Genomic DNA, 22,281 nt, shown 5'->3' on the forward strand with positions numbered 1-22,281 from the left:
CTCATTTCCTTCCTTAATGGAATCCTTGGAAAATAGGGCTATCTTATTTAGAAGGATTGCTTCATGCCAGAACTTGTTTTGAAATGCCAATGTTGACTTTCTCACAAGACTCAGGCCTCCTCCACACCATGAGAACAATTCCAGGATAGATCCAGGAATTGTAATGGTGATGTTGAAAGGTTTGGCACTTTGTTCCATGTTCTTTATACTACCCATTTGTCTAGATGTTGCTTAGCTCTATCACTCCCCCTCTAAGCCGACACTATAATTTTCAGATAATGAGTAATGACTTGTGCAATCAAGGTCATTTCCTTTTTTATAAATCATAAAAATAATTAAGAAAAATCGTTAGCATTTTATTTACAAATGAAATTAGTACATTGCATGACAGAGCAGTTTTTCTCCTTATAATCCAGTCTGTCAACATCTACTAGCGTCTTTAATATACCTGTGAAAGAGAACATTTTTATCATCGTGTGTCTTCTTTCAGTTCATATTGCATAGACTGAACATCAGTGTTTGGAACAAGAATCAGATTACAGAAATGGACTCCTCCTTAGTGGGTGGGACTCTCAAACTGGTCTTATTTTTTTTTTCTCACCATGTCATTGGGACGTCCTGAACATACAAACTAGTTCAACCCAAAGAGCAGCCCTCTTTTTCTTTATCAAGCTCCTGCAGTCCTCATGGCTCTTAGTATGCCACTGTCTTTTGATACCAACATGAGGTTCAAATTCCCATTTGTGGCTATATGTTTGCAGCTTTCCATGATCATTTTATTTGGACTTTTTGTTGGCTATGAAAATAAGTGGCAATATGTCCAGAAGAATAACAGCTCCAGTAAGCCTGACAGATTCCTTGAGCTATATCCTTGTGAGTATGCCATTCCTTATGAGTCGTGGGTATTCTTCATTTCTCTATTATGGGACATTGGTGTTCTCCAATTCTCTCCCTTTGACTTGCTTCAGACTCTTAAGATTCTCTTCTGGGTTCTTTCCAGAATTTAGAAAAAGTACTGGTTTTCCCCATTTTCATGTTTTTGCTGTTGCATATAATCTCATCTATATGAGCATAACACAAATAGATAGAAGCTGTCTATAAGTTAGAGGACATGGTTTCAAATCTCACTGCTGTTACTTACTACCCATGCGACCTTGAGCAAGTGCCTTAACCTCTCTAGTCCTCAATTTCTTCATTTACAGAATAAGGAGCTTGAAGTAGATGAACATAAGGTCTCTCCCACTTCTATGATACTGTGACCACCACCGTAATACACTGTGCCAATCATTTTAAGATCACAGATTTAACACAAGAAGACATTTGAGAGGCTTAGTCCTGTTCCCCCATTTTACAGATGAGAAAACTGAGGTGTAGAGAGATCAGACAACTTGTCCAAAGTCCCACAGGTAGAAAGTGGCAATAATGGTATTTGAAAACAGGTCCTCTGATTTCCAAGTAGGTAATCTTTCCAATGTACTATATCTCCTTAATGATGCAAAACAATCTCTTTGATTGCTTGGTTTTGTTTTGCTTTGTTATGATGAATTAGCTGAATTGACCAGAGAGTTCAGAACTGTATAGCTAGATACAAAACACTTGGGGTCAGTCGATCATTAAGCATTTGTTAAGTACCTTCAATGTGCCAGGCACTGTACTAAGTGCGAATGATAAAAAATAAAAATTAAAAAAAAAAGATGCAGAACACAGACTCTGCCCTTGAGGAGCTCACAATCTAATGGGGGTGGTGAGGAGAAACAGGAAGCAAACAAATACACAAATATATTTTAAAATGATGGGAGAGGGAGACTATGCTCCATAGTCCCTGGGAGAGGGGAGGGGAGGGGGAAGTGGTCCTAAAAGCTAGGAAGTAAGGATTACTGTGAAATTCATGGGGTAGCTCAAAGAGTAAGAGGTATAAAAATGTTCTATTGCCTTAATTAGAAAACACTGTTCACTCTCTTATCATTTTCCAACACTTTTCCTATGGCTCACTTATTAAAAGAGTTCTATATATCATAGAAACTCTGAAAAGGACTTGCAAGGATACTGTCTTGAACATCATTGTGTCTTCCACATACTCTAACATAATACCTTGAGCACAATAGGTACTCAATGAGTATGAGCTGAAAGAATGAATGAATGAATGCAAGTAATGTCAGAGCTAGAATTCAAACTTAAGTCTGAATAAATCTGGAAGAAATTTAAGAGAAGGCAAAAATGAAAAGGTATTGTGAAAGTAAACTTCCTGTAATCCATAATGGAAATGTCTTTTTTATATTTAAAACAAGTCAGTGAGGTAGGAGTACACTGCACTGCTCAGTAATAACTGAAGCTCTTGAATGTTAGTTAATCAGATTTTAATTTCTCTGACCAGAAGCCTCCTGGAATGTTTTAATGAAGCATCTTGCATTACTCCATAGTAAACCATCATGTTGATTAAAGAATGATGTTGATATACGTAGAGAAGGAAGAAGAGAATAAGCACCTATATAACACCTACTATGTGTCAGGGTTTGTACTAATTAAGTTTTACAAATATTATCTCATTTGGGACAGCACACTAGATAAAGTACCAGACCTGGAGTCAGAAAGACTTGAATTCAAATCCAGCCTCAGACACTTGCCAGTTATATGACCTTGGACAAATCACTTAGCTTCTGTTTGCCTCAGTTTGCTCATCTGTAAAATGGGGATAAACACGGCACCTACCTCCTAGGGTTGTTATGAAGATCAAATAAGATAAGTTTAGTGCCTGGTAAGAGCTATGTAAGTGATTGCTATTATTAGATCCTCTTAGAAAGAAATTAAGATCTTCCTTAATAGAAACTAAGATTCAAACATAGGATCACTGGAACATAGATTTAGACCTGGAAGGAATCTTAAAGGTCATCTAGTCCAGAGATGTCAAACGCAAAGCCCTCACCATTCTTGAGTGTGACTCTGTTGCTGTTCATTTCAGCTGTGTCCGACTCTTAGTGACCCCATTTGGGGTTTTCTTGGCAGAGATACTAGAGTGTTTTGCCATTTCCTTTTCCCCGGTGACCCTAACTGGATTACAATGAAATTGGGAAACATTTTAAAAAATAAATAAAAATACAATAAAAGAGATAATATTTTAATATATGGTTTTCTAAGTCAATATGCAGCCCACAGGTCCTTATGCATATCTTAGTGCAGGGGTTCCCAAACTCATTTGGCCTACTTCTCCCTTTAAAAAAAATTACTCAGCACCCCCTGGAAATCTACTTTCTTTAATCTTTTAGTGTTTTTTTTAAAAATTGCATCATTTCAAAGAATATACTTTTTTTTTAAATGATGCATCTTAAATTTAATATATACATATATATATTAAGGAAGATATTAATTTCTTTCTATATAGTATTGTATAATACCAACATATTTTATGTTTTAATACCATAACAATTTAGACTTCTTCTCTGTACAAAGGGAAGACCAAAAAATTTTATGCAGATTTTCCAGACGGGTTGTCTCATACCTAATCCCCACCCCCATGTGGAAGGGATAACTGTAATAGCACCTAAATCAAAGGGTAGTTGTGAGGCTCAAATGAAAAAGCCTATGTAAAGCACTTTGACAACCTTAAAGTGCTATATAAATGCTTGCTATAGTGCTTACCATTTATCCAACCTGAGCAAAATAGGTTAAATTTATCTTTGACTTATCTGACTCCCAAAGTACACTCATTCCTTCTTTTGCCCCCTCATTTTCTTTCTTCCTAAACCAACTGTATCCTTTGTTCCTTACCAAAGGGCAATATCTATCCACTGGTGGCCAACTATCATAATAAGATATTGGACTACATGATCTTTTCAAGCCCTAACTCAACAAGTTAACCATGTATTGAGCTCCTACTGTGCATAGGATACCCAAACTCTCCATGGTTTTAATCTCTTCCAAATTGTTAGGTTATTTAAAAGAGAAAAACAAAAGGAATGAGCACCCACTAAAAGTGAGATCCCACCTAGTGTTACTTGCTTTTTTAATAAACAACTAAAAAAATGAAGTTACAATAGTGGAATGGCAGGCAATGAGACTGATATTTGGGGAGATATAGGGACATGTTTGATAGGTCTGTTTGATAGGAAACTACCTGTTCTTGCTATTTATAAGGCCATGATTGCTCCTCTAGGTGAGTTTTTCAATCTGTCCTCAGTGTTCTAAGTATGTGCCCTTCTGGGTCAATGATTTAAGTCTTTCAATAAGGCCTTCCTAAATGAGACAAGATAAGGCTTTTGAGCTTATGCTTTTAAATGCTCAAATGAGATTAGTGTCCTGGGTTACTCTGAGTAACTTGTTTAATTCACACAGTGCCCATAGACCCTTGGGCTGTTCAGAAAAGGAGCACAACTCTAAATACCTGAAGAGTAGATAGCAACTGTGTCAGCTTGATGGATTTTGGGGACTCTGACCCAAGTGCAGATTTTAATGAACTGAGTCTTTATTCTTGCCTAGGAACAACCTGCTGCCAACCACCCCTTGGGAGGCTACTAGGGAAGTCAAGAAGTGTTCAACTCCAGGGAAAGGAAGAGTTCTTTAAGTGATCAAAGAAAATTCTCTGGTCTTTAGAAATAGAAGGAGTCATTAGTTAGTATTGTTTTTGCTGGATACATTACCAAACTGCCCTAGGGGTAAGGATTATGGACATACTTATGTTGACATGAATGGTCCCTTGGTGGTAAAACTGTTAACTTGAGTGGTGGCTCTGCCCTAGGCCTTAGAGGCATATTTATTTATTGGGTTTTAAAAATTGTGCCCACTGCAAAAATGGCCTCAAGGTATAAGGTCAGTAAAAATAGAACTGACCAAAATGAGAAAAATACATTAATAAACATTCAATTATTATGTATTTGAATCATAAAGATGAAAAGAACTTTAGAGATATGACATCCTAATGTTATGGATGAAGAAATTAAGACACAGAGAGGTTAATCAACATTTTCAAGGTCATAGAATTACTGGTAACAGAATAAGGACTTAAACCCAGGTTACCTGGCTCAGTTGGGTGTTGTTTTGTTTTGTTTTCTATTATACTGCACAATCAATCCTGCATCTCCAACCACTTACTGAACATCTCAAAAGGGATGTACAGTAGATATATTAAAATCAACATGTCCAAAGCTGAACTCGTTATCCTTCCTTAAACCCTCCCTTAAATCTACCTTCACTATTGCTGTAGAGGGCAACACCATCCTCCCATTCCCTCAGGCTCAAAACCTAGATGCCATCCTCAACTCCTCACTATGTTTTACTCCCCATATTCAATCCATTGCCAAGGATTGTAGATTTCACCTGTACATCTCTCAAAAATATCCCCTTCTCTTCTCTAACACTGCCACTGCTCTGGTGCAGGCCTCTGACCTGGACTATCATAACAGCCTTCCGGTGGGTCTGTCTGCTTCAGGTCTCTACCCGTTTTAATCCATCCTCTAGTACCCAAAGTGATTTTCCTCAACTGCAAGTCCAACCAAGTCATACCCCCCTATTCAATAAATTCCAGTGACTCCCTATAGTTTCCAGGATCAAATACAATATATGTGTGTGTATGCACGTACGTATGTGTATATTTGTATATGTGTGTGTGTGCCTATGTGTATATATAGACATATATATAAACACACACATATGTGTGTATATGAAATAACCTAGTCCCCCTCTTACCTCTCCAGTCTTCTTATACTTTACCTCCCAACACATAGTCTTTAATCCAGTGTTAATGGCCTCCTGGCTGTTCCACAAACAAGACATTTCCTCTCCTGACTCTGGCCATTTTCTCTGAGTACATCCCATATAGTCTCTCTACTCATCTCTGCCTCTTGGCTTCCTTTAAGCCGCAACTAAAATCCCATCTTCTATAAGAAGCTTTTACCAACCCCTCTTCATTCCAGTACCTTTCCTCTTCTAAATATTTCCTTTTCATCCTGTATGTAGTTCGTCTGTACATATTTGTTTTCTTGTCTCCCTGTTTAGATTGTGAACTCCTTGAGGGGAGCAACTGTCTCCTACTTCTTTTTGTATCCCCAGTGCTTAGTACAGTGCCTGGCACATAGTAGGAATTTAATAAAGTTTTATTGATTTACTGACTGACTGCACCTAGCAAAGAGAGGCACCAGAATATGTTTGAATTGAACTCCTCCCTGAAAGCAGAAATATGAATAAACTGACCTCACAGTGCTCCTTCTAACTTCAGAATCCTATCTTCAAACAGGATTTTAAAGCAAAGGGCATGATGCTCTTTTGGTATTATTTGGATTAGTCTACCCTTAAGGTTCCTTCCAATTCTAAATGTCAGTAACTCTGTGATCTTCACTAAGCATAAAATGAGAGGAATGGAAAAAAATGGTTTTAAGAACTTCTTCACAATGAAATTTAATATTTTAACCACTCACAAAAAGAGTTTTAGAATCTAGTCAAAGTAATTTAAGTGAAATCCTACTCAAAAGTTGGGGAGCAGCCTAACTCATCTCCCAGCAAAGCTATAACTAAAGTGATTCAATTGGAGTATTGTCCCAGGACACTGAAATTTAACACGTGCTGATAAATTACACTTATACACCTTCTGCAATACTGACACAGCATGAATTTAACTTCCACTTCACAAGAAAAATCAATTAAGGGGCAGCTAGGTGGTGCAGTGGATAGAGTACTGGCCCTGGAATCAGGAGGACCTGAGTTCAAATCTGGCCTTAGACACGTAACACTCACTAACTGTGTGACTCTGGGCAAGTCACTTAACCCCAACTGCCTCACAAAAAAAAAAATCAATTAAAATAGGAAACTTTATGCTGCAAGTGAGCTTTCCCTTGACCCCTTATTTAGTACCCTTCCCTAATGTATTCTTGGGTCTTTACCCATAGAATGAATGTCCTAGGTCTTTATACTCCCACAAGGAAACATTATAGGAGTGCCCTTCCCCATACCTTCCCACCTCTAAATTGAATTTCACTGTATGCCAAAATTGCTAATTATGATTCTCCCTCTAGATGTCCCATCAAGACTTAATTTTTCAGGATGCACAGTGAATAATTTGTCATTAGAGCACAGAAGAGAAGGAGATATTTAGTGGCAGGAGGAAGGAAAAAAGGAAACAAGAATTTATCGTGCCCATTATATGCCAGGAGCTTTACAAATATTATCTAGTTTAATCCTCACCTAGTTTAATCCTTCCCATCCTGGGAAGTAGGTACTATTATGTCCATTTTACAGTCAAGGAAAAGACAGACAGAAAGGAAGTGACTTGACCAAAACCACATAGATATTGTTTGAAGTTTGACCTGAACTCAAGTATTTCTGATTCCAGACCCACCGTTCTTTCTGTTGTGCCACCTAGCTGCCTCTGACAGTCTGTTCTAACTACATCTGCAAAGATACACACACACACACACACAAGAATGTGTGTATAAATATATGTACATGTATATTTTATACATATACACATGTTTTAATTGGGGTATATATATATATACACACATATATACATGTATATACATTTACTCTGTACATATAGAGAGAGAGTATATAGTACACAGAGGTCAAAGTAACAGAGGGTAGTCTCAAGACCACCACAAAAAGGAATTCTCTTCCCCTCACCTGTCCCTGCAACTGCAACCAAGACCTGGGAGACTTGCCTTAGTTGTGACTGGAATCTGAGGGATGTTTCTCTAACAGAAGGGTTTCTCCATGCTCTTCCCCAGTGTTCCAGAACATCCACGTGATGACCTTCCTGGGGTTTGGCTTCCTCATGACCTTCTTGAAGAAATATGGCTTCAGTAGTGTGGGCATCAACCTGCTGATTGCTGCGCTGGGTCTGCAGTGGGGCACCCTCATACGGGGGATATTACATCACCGCCAGAAATTTTACATTGGCATCAAAAAGTAAACATAACTCTTTGTCATCTTATGATGTTAGATGATAGTGTGTTTTACATGGGACACTGAAAAGAGTACTGGAATAGGAGGAAATCAACTTGGGTTCTGACATTATGGTTTGTTAAGAAAGACATTTCTCCTCTCTGGGCCTCAGTTTATGCACTAGTAAAATGTGAGAAGGTATTGAGATTGCCCCAATTATTAGTACTTCCCTTAGAAATTATTTTCTCTTCCTTTTGTAATTATATTATATACTTCTCTGTCTGCTTGTTGTATCACCTCAGTAATTGTAATCTACTTGAGGACAGGGATCTCCTTGGTTTTTGTCTTTGTTGCTCCAGAGCCTGTCTAGCACAGTGCCTAGAACAAAGTAAAACTGTTTAATGGGTGCCTGATGAATTGCATTGAATTGTTTCTAAGGTCTTTCCCAGTTCTGGAATTCTATAAGTCTATGATTCTAGATTCTGATTGATTTATATATCATTTAGTCTCTGAACTGGTTACCTTATGTTCTTCACCAATATGGAAGGGTCATTAGAAATCTTTTCACCCCCATATTTTGCAGAGAAGTGAATTTAAGGAGGTGATGGGATCTGTCTGGTCATACAACAAAGCCAAGGTTATAATCTCTTAGTCCAACATTCTTTATATTGAAGGTCATTGCTTTCTGACAATACAGGACATTGTTTTATTCTGATGGGCAGATGCAGTCTTACATGTTGTAAGCAAATTTTCTTTCAGGAGTGTAATTTGAGGGGTAACAAAATGTATCACTGCCCCAAAAATATCCCATAAACTCTACCACCGCATATGAAATTCACATATTAGATACATCTTTGGGTTTAAGCACTGAAGTCTCCAGTTAAATGCAAATATGTTGTCTTCCTGGGTTTCTATACTACATCTTTATATACCATTAAAATCTCAGAGGAGAATTCATTCATCAGATTAATAGTGACTAGACGTAGACTCTGTGGGAGGGGAACACAGAACAGAGAGACAGTGGAAGGTAGCGAAGTACACTAGATTGGGAAAAAATTGGGTTCCAGTTCAAGTTATTGTTGTTTTTTCTGCCACTAATGTAACTGTGTGACTTTGGAAAAATAACAATTTCTCTGAGCTTCATAGGACCATAGGTTTAGAGCTGGAAGGGACCTTAGAGATCATCTAATCTAACACTCTCATTTTATAGATAAGGAAACTGAGGCCCAGAAACATGAAGTGACTCATCTAGCGTCATACAGGTAGTCAATGGCAGAATCAGGATTCCTCTCCCTGCAAACCTAGTATTCTTTCTACTATACATATTGCAGCTTCCTCAGTTGTAAAATGAGATATTAGATTAGATGTTCTCTTTGGTACCTTTCAATTCAAATATTTTATGAAATTAGACAAGACATTTGTTTGTTTTATTGGGGTATCAGGAAATTCAAAGCATGGGGAGTTTTGGGGGAGGGCTACTCTGAGTGAGTTCTAGATGACAGATCAGTAGAAGGAGGAGGATTCCATTATGTCCCTTCCCTGCTTTAACTTTCTTTTCCTTTCTTTTTTCTTCCTTTTCTCTTTCTTTCCTTTCTTTGTCTATTTGTTTGTTTGTCTATTTATTTGCTTATTTATTCATTATTTGTTTGTTCTCTCCAGCATGATAAATGCAGACTTCAGTACAGCCACAGTTTTGATTTCCTTTGGAGCTGTCCTAGGGAAAATAAGCCCAGTCCAGATGCTAATCATGACAACCTTAGAAATCCCTGTCTTTGCAGCCAATGAATATCTTGTTGGTGAGATACTGAAGGTGAGTCTTGGGAGGTCTCATATATAGAGGAAGTTCATACAATCTCAACTGGAAGATCATCTAGTCCAGGTGTAAAGAACCTTCGGCCTCAAGGCCACATGTGACCCTTTCAGTCCTCAAGTGCAGCCCTTTGACTGAATCCAAACTTCACAGAAATATCCTTAATAAAAGAATTTGTTCTGTAAAACTTGGACTCAGTCACAAGGCAGCATCCAAGGACCTAGAGGGTCACATCTGAGGCCACAGGTTCCCCACCCCAGATCATAAGTCATCTAGTCCAACCCATGAATTGAATAGAAATCTCTTCTACAACTTCACTGTCAATGGGTCATCCAGATTCTGTTTAAAGACCTCCAAGTGAGCAAGACCCCATTGCTTCCCAAAGCAGTCTATAGAATTTTTAGATAATTAGATAGTTCCCAACTCTCACCTTTGGGGCCAAATTGAACTAATTTTTCTAGTCAGGGAAGGTTGGCCCTCTCTGTCAGTAGATCAATAGTAGCTGGAGTATGTTTTTATACAAAGATTGTTTTCCTCCTTACAGGCTACTGATATTGGGGCATCAATGACCATTCATGCCTTTGGAGCTTATTTTGGCTTAGCAGTAGCAGGTGTCTTATATCGACCAGGTCTCAGGAGAAGAAGGCATGACAATGAGAAGTCTGTGTACCACTCAGATTTGTTTGCTATGATTGGTAAGTAGACATCAACTTTGCCCAGTTCCACCTTGCCTCAGGGAGAGAAACCGACAATGTCTAGAGTCATTGTTAATGTGGTAGTACCATTCAGATAATTCCAGTGTAGTTCAGTGACTCTTTACCTGGGGTGTATGAATTTGTTTAAAAATGTATGTGTGTATGTTTATTTCAATATGATTGGTTTTCTTTGTAACAATATGTTCTATTTTATGTATTTAAGAATATAATTCTCAGAAGAGATACATAGCTTTATCTTTACTGACATAAGGATGTGGACACACAAAAAGGTTAAGAAGACCTGCACTAAGTGAAAAAGACTGGCCTTTTCAGTGCGATTATAATTACATAACTCACCAATTATAATCATTATATTTATTCATTCATTCAACAAAAATATACTAAATACCAAAATAGGGGCAGCTAGGTGGCTCAGTGGATAGCGCACCAGGCCTGGAGTCAGGAAGACCTGAGTTCAAATCTGGCCTCAGACATTGACACTCCCAGCTGTGTGACCCTGGGCAAGTCACTTAACCCCAATTGCCTTGCAGAAAGAAAAAGAAATGCCAGAGTGGTGTAAAGAGCACTAGATGTTGACCTCAGAGGTCCTAAGTATAAATTCTAGCTCTGCTCCTTATCACCCAAATTTCCCTAAGTCAAGTCACATTGCCTTTTTGTACCTCAATTTCCTCAACTGTAAAATTAGGAGTTTGGATCAGGTGGCCTCTGAGGCCCCCTCTAGCTTCAGATATATGAACCTATGAGCCTATGAAGGAGTTAGAAGAGGCAATATGGTGCAATGAAAAGCATACTAACCTTGTATTCTCAAGATCTGGGTTCAAATGCTAGCTCTGACACTAAACAGCTACGTGACCATGACAAGTCACACTCACTGCGACCTTCAGATTCCTCCTTAATAAAATTAGGAGATTCATTTAGATAATCCCTAAATATCTCTTTCAACTCTAGTGTCTGTAATACTAAGATCCAATTTAAGTACAATGTGTGAAATTAGGTACCAAAAGAGATACAAAGACAGATTTTTTTTAAAAAATCTCAGCTTCCAAGGATCTTACAATAGGGAAGATATGACTTCACAAATAAACATTATACCACTTGGGATATGAATGCTTTAAAAAGAGAACAAGTGTACCCCACATAGCACTGTCTCAACAATTGCCATTTCGAAACAGCGTCATTAAAACATTAATCAACACAGTGTTATGGATAGAGCATGACATCAAGATACTTTACCTCTCAGTGCCCTTAAATAGTCTCTGAGTACTATAAATAGAGTAAGTCTCTGAGACTATAAATTTCAAAGAAGTTACTCATCTGCTCTGCTTGAGGAAGTTTCCTTACCCAAGTTCCCTACACCAATGAAATCACAGGTCCGAGACCTCTGTCCAACACCACCATACCCTGCCCCACCTCCAAAAAAAAAAGCCCATAGGAAACTAAAAATGTTAGACAATTGCTTGAGGCCAGACCAGCCTGCCCAGCTGTTCCACCCCAAGGGTTCAATCCACTCACCAGGAGGAAGTTTCTCCTCTCTACCCAACAATCATCTTGTCCCACCCCAGCCTGGACCCTGCTTCATAGGCTGGACTTCCCCTATACCTTGCTCCTTGCTGAGGAATCTCCCATCTCCTCCTGTCCACATTACCATGGAACCACCTGGTGCTTTATGAGGTCCCTCCTAGCTCTAGATCCTATCCTCTTTTCCTCTGTGGTATGGAATCGACCACGAGTTCTCAAAGGTCATACTGATAGACTGTAAGCTCTGTATGGACCTACAATGTCAGAAAGGTTTCAAGTATATGCCTAGCAATGGGCTGTGTCTGAGGACCAATCTAACCAAAGTTGTTGAAAGAGATGAGTTTGGGGCTATAGCTTTTTCAAAAATTATCTACTAAGTTGCAAAGAAGTTGAGATCTTCCTCGGTAGATAGAGCAACCGTGGATCCCTGAAGTACCAAAATATTTTTTAGAACATGATACCTGATTTTCTTGGCTTGCAAACAGGCACACTCTTCCTTTGGATGTTCTGGCCCAGTTTTAACTCTGCAGTTGCTGATACCGGAGACCACCAGTACAGGGCTATAGTGAACACATATTTCTCACTAGCTGCTTGTGTGCTCACTGCCTTTGCATTCTCCAGCCTTGTGGAGCAACGTGGAAAACTTGATATGGTGAGCATGAGAATGGGCAAAGGGACAGCATAGGCTGACACAGAACTGATCCTACTTGCCCCAGTGTTTAAACTCTTTTCTAGGAGATGCTGAAAAGTATCTCTCTATGCTTCTTTCTTCTGGTGCTAGCCAGGTTGGATAGAAGCAGGGAGAAGAAAGAGATGTAATATATCTTGGGCAGTGGGGCAGTATTTGGCACTTCAGTGAAATAAGATCTTTTCAAAAGCAACTTACAATTTTTCAAGACATTAATTTCTTTAGAACATTACATTATAATTATCCTAGACTATTATATTACATATTATATTATTATGTAATATATAATAATATTATATAATATAATATTATAATATCCTAGACTACAAAGCCCATAGCACTATAGGTTTTTTGGTCAACCAGGATTGAAAAAGTGTTTCCGGAATAAAATAATAGAAAGAATGTCAGTCTTTCAGTGCTTCTCCTCATTCTACTTATTCCCACTGGGCCTTCTCAAGGCTTTCTTAACACTACTCCTGTTCTAAGCCCTAGTGATTGCCTTATGTCAGCCACCAACATGAAAATATTGTGAAAATCAGATGTCAGTATGAATACTGAAGCCTTTGGAGGGAAATCACTTTATAAACACAAAATCATAAAAACATATGAACCAAAGCTCCCCTTATTGGACATAAAAACATATTTGGCAACTAAGTGGCCTAGACGATAGAACACTGAACCTGGAGTCAGACATTTACTGACCACGTGAATGGGCATAAGACACTTAACCTCTCTCTGCCTCAGTTTCTTCACCAGTAAAATGAGGCAGTTAAACTCCATGGCCTCTAACCTTCCTTCCAGATTTAAATCTATGACACTATGACCCTTGAGAACAGATCCTATTTCAATTATTTTTCTTTGTATCCATAACACCTAGCCTTATGTTTGGTGCATAGTAGGTGCTTGTTAACTTCATTGAGTGTGTCAGAAGAAAAAGTAGTCTATTGCATACCACACACTCCAAAAGGCACTCTTGTTTCTTCAGCAGGATATCATCTCACTGCCCTTATACTTTGTGTATTCCACATAGGTTCATATTCAAAATGCAACCCTTGCAGGAGGAGTAGCTGTGGGCACCTGTGCAGACATGGCAATCCAGCCCTATGGTGCTATGGTAATCGGTAGCATTGCTGGGATTGTCTCTGTCCTTGGGTTCAAATTTCTGACAGTAAGTACGAAATAAAGTGGGACTCGGGCTTTGCTTCTCTCATCAGCATGGTGGTCATTGGCAACATTAAAAAGTGGGGGGAAGGTTGTTTGGTTTTTTTAGTCTCCGCCTCATGGATTTCTTTCCCCCCAAGATGCCCACCCCCATTTCAGGTTCTTCATGGTTTCTAGTTCTCTCTCATTTTTCTTGATGTCAGTAAAGGATATTAGACATTTACACCTTAATGTAAATACATTTTACTTAACATATTATCTTTCCTATATGGTTAGCATTTTTAAATCTTTAAGGCTTTTTTTTCTGAATTAAGAAAATTAATGCATAAGCAATATAGAAGAGAAATCAGGGTGGGAAGAATAAATCAGAGGGCCTTTACTGATATCCCTGAAGTTACCCCATCTCTACTCATAACTAGCAATGCTAAATTTATATATCGTTATACTCTGGTGCTCTGGATTCACTGGGTTTCAGATACATATGGGAGAACTAAGTTGTAACCAAATCTTTATAGTACCACACAGGAAGTCACACCAGAGTCATAATTAGTATAGGACTATAGGGCTTTGTCCCAGTGCATCAAAATTTAGAAGGCTCAAAGTCTACTAATTCTCCCAACTCAACTAAAATTGTATTAATTATTTCTATCTTTTTCACATGAATTATAAATTGATTTGAGCACAACTTTGGACTACTTACACGGTGTGTGTTCCTGGCCTTACATATCTAAATTGCTAATTATGGCTCTGTTTTGTAGACTTTCCTTCTATAGAAAGTATTTGTTGAAACTATAAAACTTCTGAACTATTTTTTATTCATTTTAGCCAATTTTTGCTATCAAACTGAGGATTCATGATACATGTGGTATTCATAACTTGCATGGCTTACCTGCAGTGGTTGGAAGTATTGCAAGCATTGTGGCAGTAGCCTTGGGAGTCGCTGATAAGTGAGTAAAGAAAATGATTGCTCTTTGTTTTCATGAAACCAGCTTTTAAGTACCTTCAAGGTAGTGGTAGGGAACTTTGCCCTCAGGGTAGTGGTAGAGAAGCCTTGAAATATCTAGTGATTGTAGTGCCTCATTGCTTAGCAATGTTAATACACATTATATCAAGAGAAGGTTTAAAAATCCACAACATTGTCTGAAGTTGCATTATTTGGACTGTCAATCATGTTACCTCTCAGCAGAGCCATAATTAGAAATCTTTGTAGCTGGGACAAGCAGTACAAACTGTATGTAAGACAAAAGAAGTAAACTGCTCTCAAATTAACAATTTAAAACAAATTCAATTGTGTATATGCAGGGGCGGGCAGGGTGGTACTCCAATATAATGAACCTCAGTTGAGAAGAAAAAGACTTCAGGCACCATAACAGTGCTGGTTGGTAGGATACCAACAATGAGCAGGGGAAGGGTGGGAAGGGCAGACCAGGGAGGAAATCACCTTGGAAGCAGCCAATGAGAAGAAGAAATGAGTGAACTGGTAGCTTCCTAATTCAAATAATTTTTCTTGGGGACTAGATGTTAAATTGTTTCATTTTTGTTTGTTTTTATACACAGCTGAAGGAATAGATGTATGGCCAGTGACTTCTAAATTTTGCATCTTTGGGCTAGAGCCCAATCTCTCCACCCTAGTTATGGCTCTGTCTCTTGAATTTCAGTTTCCTCATCTGTAAAATGGGCGGATTGTTCCTTCTGGTTCTAAATCCTATGATCCAATGATACTGCACTGTTTGCTACCACTTTTAACATTTTAATTTTATTCATATTTAACCTAGATAATCACTACTTAATACTATCAAAGATTGGCCTCTTTTTGGGTTGACTATAGCAGTCATCCCCAAAAGAGAATTGGCACTTCTGGACATCAAAAGGCAACCCAAGGCTGTTTAAATTTTTCATGTCCCCCATCACTAAAATGGAGGGGTTATGAGATAAATAAACTTGAAAACCATCCCTGAATAACTCTGAATCAAAAGTGGCATGGCATAGTATTTTATAGAAAGAAAGTACAGCAGGGAAAGGCTGCCAAAGGCTAATTATTTCTCAAGAGGAATGATTAGTTGACCACACTAGTTCTCTCTTTTTTTAATTTATTTTAGCTTTAACTTATGGAATAAAACAAGCATTTCCAAAACACAGTATAATTTTTTAAAAAAGATGATTGTAAATCATGAAACTGCAAATCTATTATGTACAACTTGCCATTCTTTTTAAATATATAATAGTCATCATGTAATCTTTTTCTTTTTGCTTCCCTCGCCCCCACTCTAGAGAGTGTGTCTATCATTAGACACAAATATATATGTATATGTATTTACATATTTACATATATATGTAAATCATTCTGTACTTATTTCTACTTACCAGTTCTTTCTCTGGATGCAAATAGCTTCTTTCTTCATATGTCCTTTATAGTTAATTTGGCTGATTATAATAGTAAAACTGACTTATTCTCTCAAAGTTGTTCTTAAAACAATATTGCTGTTACTGTGTACAATGTTCACTTAGTTCTGCTCATTTCACTCAACTAGTTCTCAAACACTACTTTCTTTCTACTACTAAAAAAACTATAGGGAAACACTTTAATAAATAAACTCTCCCCATCGCATGATGAAATATGTTGCTTCCTGCAAACAACTCATCTTCAGCATGACATTTTGATACCTGTCAGTAGCAATGACTTGTTGATTTTAAGAGATTAAGACTTTCTAACCTCATCCTTAGGTTTTGAGTGTCATCTTTGTGAAAAGTATAGTTTCTATCCATTGAACACACTGGGCATAACCTTTAACCTTTTTTTTTTCAATTCTAAGGGGGCTTCTTTCATCTTCTACCTTCAAAAAAAAAAAAAAAAAAGACTGGTTCTCCCCATCTCACCCAGAATGGAAGTGCAACAGCCACTCATGGGCTTGATCCCACTTAGTAAATGTTTGTTGAATTGAATTAACTGAAGAACAGATATCATAACTTGCATAGAGCTTATGGTCTCTGTTTTACTATTTGCTGCTGGCTTAAAGCATTACCCTTTTCCTGATCATCCTGAAGATAATCCACCAGACATTAATTGTGAGAATCCACATGGCTTAGTGGAAAAAGAAATGACCCAAGTTCAAGCCCTGCATCTGATACATACTGGCTATGTGCCTCTGGGAAAGTCTGTTAATCTCTGAGTGCCCCAGGAAGCAGTATAAAACTATAAGTTTCATAATAGTTACTAATAAGACCCCTATCCATGAAGTCATCTACAGATTTGGGACTGGAAGAGACCTTAGAGGTCATTGAGTTCAATTCCTACATTTAATAAGGTGACTTGTTCATCTGGGAAGAAGGAGGAGGAGGAGGAGGAAGAAGAAGAAGGATGGTGGTAGTGGTGGTGGTGATGGTGGTTATAGTAGTCTCTTAATACTTTCAAGTGCGGGATCAAGGTGTTTTCTTCTAACACTGACCATAAATCTCTCTGAAAACAGAATCTAAAATTAAAGAGAGTTAGGCAAAATTTTTCATTGGAATTTTTCCATCAGTATGCAATGTTGCACTCAGGACTGTAGATGGCAGCAATTACCATGCTATAGAGAAAAAGGCCTGCTCTTGAACACAAACTCTGTTTTTGTCTTTGGCTTCCTAGGACCACTATGGCCAAGCAGGCAGCTGCCCTGGGTACTTCCCTAGGAATGGCAATTGTTGGAGGACTATTAACTGGTTAGTACTATACAAATAATTTCCTAAATCCAAGTGGCTTTAAGATATGCAAAAGTCCCCTGTTGAGCACTTTTGATTACATACTTAATTTAGAAATAAGTTTTAAACCAATATTACATCAGAGGTGGTAAAGTTTACTGCTGTTGTGATATGAATACTAGTTTAGTCATATGGTTAAGAATAAAAGAGTTGAAAGAGGTCAACTCCATTCATGAAATGTGTGAAAAACTTAGAAAATAGACTATTTATTAAGTACTTACTATGTTCCAGAGACTATGCTAAGTTCTGGAGATTCAAATAAAATAAAATAAGACAGGTCCTATTTTCAAAGAGTTTATATTCTAATGAGAAAAGACTACACATAAATGAGAGCTGGGGCTGGGAAAGGCAAGGGAATGGGACATTAAATGGCATTTCTAGAGATGCCCAAGAAGTGCTATGGAAGCCTTCAAAAAAAAAAAAAAAAAGACTGGTTCTCCCCATCTCACCCAGAATGGAAGTGCAACAGCCACTCATGGGCTTGATCCCACTTAGTAAATGTTTGTTGAATTGAATTAACTGAAGAACAGATATCATAACTTGCATAGAGGTTATAGCCTCTGCTTTACTATTTGCTGCTGGCTTAAAGCATTACCCTTTTCTTGATCATCCTGAAGATAATCCACCAGACATTAATTGTGAGAGTCCACATGGCTTAGTGGAAAAAGAAATGACCCAAGGTCAAGCCCTGCATCTGATACATACTGGCTATGTGCCTCTGGGAAAGTCTGTTAATCTCTGAGTGGCCGAAGATAGCTTCAAAGACCAGGAACATATACTCAATAAAAACAAGATTTTCATTCTCCACTAGGGCCAATTCCAATCAAACTTGTGAAATAGGCAAGGTTAGCCATATAGGAGGAGCCATGGTCTTCATATAAGCCCCACATATGTCTCTCTGTAGTACTCCAAATGGGACATTGATACAAGAGAGAGGAGAGAGTTCCATTAGTGATAACAGAAAGTCACAAATGGGATCACACAGAAGAAACTGCTGTTAGCAGATGCTTTAACTCTTGTTTGATGCATATACTGTCTTGCGTTTTGGTGTATAATGTTTTATATGTCTTATCTCCTGAACTTGACTTCGAACTCTTTGAAGCCTGTGTTTTGGACAGGTAACCATGCAAAAATATTAAAACTGATTGATAAATAAAATTAGCAACCAGATACTTAGTAAGATTATCAATCAGACTCTGAAAGAGTCTGACTTGGCACTCAGGAATTATGTAAATAGTAGAGATGATTGTTGTTGTAGTATCTTAATTACTATATTCAAATATGCCTTTGTTTTCACCATTGGTTATCTTCTTTGTGACAGGTTTAATTCTAAAGATACCCATATGGGGACAGCCACCTGACCAAAATTGCTATGATGATTCTGTTTACTGGGAGGTACAGTATACTGTTTTATGATAGTGTAAAATGACACAGCTAGAGTGTTTTGTTCATCTCAAGGCCAGAATTCTTTCAAGCCACATCATTTCTCCCCATAGCCCTAGGGAGATAGGTTGATTCCTGACTTTACAAAAAGACAAACTAAGACATGGAGGCCAAGATTGAGACAGAATTCTAAATCAAGGAGACAGAATTTTATTTCTTCAAAAAAAATACTGAGATGAAAGAGAGAGTTCTAGGACAGAATGAAGATGGCACTAAAGTTGGGGGGGTAAGGGGAGATAGGAATAAAATTAGACAAGAAAGGGCCAGACAGAAAAGTTATATACACAATACCCCCTTTCTTCCCATCAAAGGAAAAAAGAATCTTGTGCTGTGATGTAATCTTAGCACTTAACACTTAGCAGCCAAGAGCACCCAGGCAGGTGGGCCAAGCATGTGTGAGGTACCTCAGTGACTACTCAGCATGATTCCAGTATTCTGTCTGTAAGGCAACATATATTGATATTTTCTTCTATAAAGCACCTATTCTTAGACAGGCACTGGAGGTGGAAAAACAGGTAAGCAGTAATATTCACGTGCCTCTCAGGGATGTGAACTAGTTACCTAAATTCAGACTTCAATTTCTCATTGCCACCAGGTGGTGCTCTTACTACAAACTTCTCCCAAGTCTGGTTTCCTTCAGGCAATGTTGCACAAGAATAGCCTCGTTCTTGCAAACACCAGGGGCCAGTCTGGATGCCTCTCAGCAATTACCCTGAGTTCCCAGTTGAACTCCACTGTGGGTAATAGCTCAGCCTGTGTTCCCTGTACTCTCAGTCTCTAACGCCTGCCTGAGGTTTACCTCAGTTTGATCTAGGATTTAAAATGTAAAGATAAGTACCACATAATATTTGCAAAATTCATCAAAATTGGCTCAATTGTCCCCATTTCCCCTTAGGATTTTTATCTCCTGACCAACATTGTGTGACCCAAAGGAATAAATTTTTTTATTATAGATTATGAACACTAGGCAAAATCAGAAATAAAGAGATAAAACATTAACACCCACAAAGAGCTCTCAGTTGCCCCGGAATTTGGTGCTCCCATTAAGATCTTCATTTTAGCCAAGTGAATAGATGCTCCCTGAGAACATTTGCAGAAGTGAGTTATCAGTTAGTTCCCCATTCAATCCTACTCTACCCCATCCTCAACATTTCAGAAGGAAAGAGAGGAAAGGGAAAGTCTCAGAGGAATTATGTTGAGTTGACCCTACCCCCACTCCCATAAAGACTGCTGCCACTTCTTGGTCCCTCAGTAGGAGAACGTCATCTACTCTCCAGAGGGTGTCTATAACCTGGGTGGGTTGTTTGTTTTGATTGTTTTTTTAAAATAGTTTTATAACTGTATTTCAATATCATTGGTTTCCTTTGTAATCCTATATATTTTGTTCTATGCATATTAAAACGTTCTTCTGAGAAGGCGTTCTATATGTTTCTCTAGACTGACAACACAGAAAAAGTTAAGAACCCCTTGCTCTATCTCCAATATCACCATCTGGCCTGGAGACCCAGTGCCTCATAAATTCCTGCTATATGCTTTTTTTCTACCCAAGCTATATCTCAAACCAATTTTCAGTATGACTTCTCTTGAACATCTCCTGTAGAGCTTGTTGTAAAGCAGTTCATTCTGTTTTTAAAATGTGCCACTGTAGGACTGCAATTAAATCACATTTCTGACAGTTCAGTTTACTTGAATCCCTAAGGCTGCACAAGCCACAGATACTGAAAATTACATGGGTATGCTAAGAAAAGCAACACCTGGCCAAGCAGGTGTTACTTATTAATGGCAAGCTATCAGCCTCTTTCTTTGCTTCTCTTTTCCACTCTTCTTCTCTCCCTTTCCTTTATCCTTCTTTCCTATGTCCCCAACAGGCCAAAATGACAAGTAGTTCAGTGTCTGTTATCTGAGTTATAGGTCGGACTGTGTTTCTGGGTGGTTAAAAAAAAAGAAGGTAATGTATTTCACACACACACACAAACACACCTCTCAAGTCCTGCATTTACCCAAATCATTCCATTTATATAACCAGTTCAAAAATTACCTTTTACCTCTAAACTGAACAAAGAGCCCCAGTTTAAAAGAAATAATTTTTAAGATACTTCAATTTGATTATTTTTTTTTTTAGGTTCCTGAAGTGGAGAGACATAACTATTATTTCTTTGAAAATGGTGACCACAGCCAGCTGCAGCCAGAGGCCGAAAAATAGTTCCATATTCTGTTCTCACCTAATTTTCTCCCACAATACTCTTTTTTTTAAAAAAAAAAAAAGAGCACTATGCAAATAATATCTCAAATTTTGAACACAGACAATAGTGAACAGACTTTATGTCCCAAAAGACCAGCAGAGGAATCTCACTGGTGCTACAGATGTCTGTTGAATTTTGGTTTACTTCTTTGCCTGAGAGGATATCACTCACAAGTCTCATGGATCCCATGCATGCTCTCCAAGACTACCACCAGGCATAAACAAGCCATACTGGGTCTTCTTATGCATGGTATTGTCAAAATTAAGGATTCCCAAGTTTTTTCATGTTTAAAGACAGTGTTTTAACAACTTTTTTATTTATTCCCAAATGATTTGTAGTTTTATTATTAGTATCTGTTGATTGAGAAAATATATAATGACAAAAGGCTACTATGAGTTCAGTAGGACTTTTAAATGAATTTGTATTTTATTGATCACAAAAGCATTTATATACTTCTAAAAATAGTACTTATATATGTGGGAAACATAATTTATTCAATCTCAGAATTTAAATTCTTTTAGATCCCATATCTGCAGTGCTCTATGTAGGAATGTTAGTGATTAAGCATGCATTGGAATAATAATTCATATATGTATAAATACACAGTTGCTTGTATTAATGAATTTTTTGTCTATAAAAGAAATAATGTGGTTGGTATTTGTCAGATTTGTAGTTTCTTGAGGTCAGATTTTCAGGGGAATTATACTTCTTTCCTTTTGCTAGAAAGATGGAAATAGTTATTCTAAAATATGTTTTTGCATATCCACTATTTTCAATAAGCACTAAAATCCAAACTAATCGAAGCTAATTTTTATGGGTTTTTTTAATAGATTAAATGATGTAACAAAGTACAAAATTTGTCTTTGATTTTCATTTTGAAACCTAGTAGCTTCTTAGCGTGTTTAGAGTCACTTAACAAGCACTTATTAAGTACTTACTATAAGGAAAGACATAGTGTATACATATAAGTCCTTTTTATTTCATTTTAATCCATTATGAAAAAAATATAAAGTTAGGCTAGTTCCTCTTATTTTTCAGAATAGAGTTAGCAGTATAGGAAATAATTTGATATTCTATGAAAATTGTCACAAAATT

The 22,281-nt window shown here is 37.7% G+C and overlaps 1 protein-coding gene across 1 annotated transcript; it reads left to right on the forward strand.

The window, feature by feature from the left end:
• The first annotated feature begins 698 nt into the window (after positions 1-698).
• RHAG (Rh associated glycoprotein) lies at positions 699-21,252 on the forward strand. The gene is made up of 10 exons (XM_027838386.1): positions 699-873; positions 7,713-7,893; positions 9,529-9,679; positions 10,224-10,374; positions 12,399-12,565; positions 13,632-13,769; positions 14,588-14,709; positions 17,388-17,461; positions 18,822-18,895; positions 21,066-21,252. The coding sequence occupies exons 1-10, from the start codon at positions 699-701 to the stop codon at positions 21,144-21,146; spliced, it is 1,314 nt and encodes a 437-aa protein (XP_027694187.1). The 3' UTR covers positions 21,147-21,252.
• Positions 21,253-22,281: the final 1,029 nt, after the last annotated feature.

This window comes from Vombatus ursinus, unplaced genomic scaffold (assembly GCF_900497805.2).
Source record: "Vombatus ursinus unplaced genomic scaffold, bare-nosed wombat genome assembly UNPS02014826.1, whole genome shotgun sequence".
In the NCBI taxonomy this organism is placed as follows: Eukaryota; Metazoa; Chordata; class Mammalia; order Diprotodontia; family Vombatidae; genus Vombatus; species Vombatus ursinus.

Coding starts and splice junctions, on each gene's coding strand:
- RHAG (XM_027838386.1), top strand. CDS start 699: ATGCCACTGTCTTTTGATACCAACATGAGGTTCAAATTCCCATTTGTG. Junction 13,770..14,587: donor TTGGGTTCAAATTTCTGACA/GTAAGTACGAAA, acceptor TATTCATTTTAG/CCAATTTTTGCTATCAAACT. Junction 14,710..17,387: donor GCCTTGGGAGTCGCTGATAA/GTGAGTAAAGAA, acceptor TTGGCTTCCTAG/GACCACTATGGCCAAGCAGG.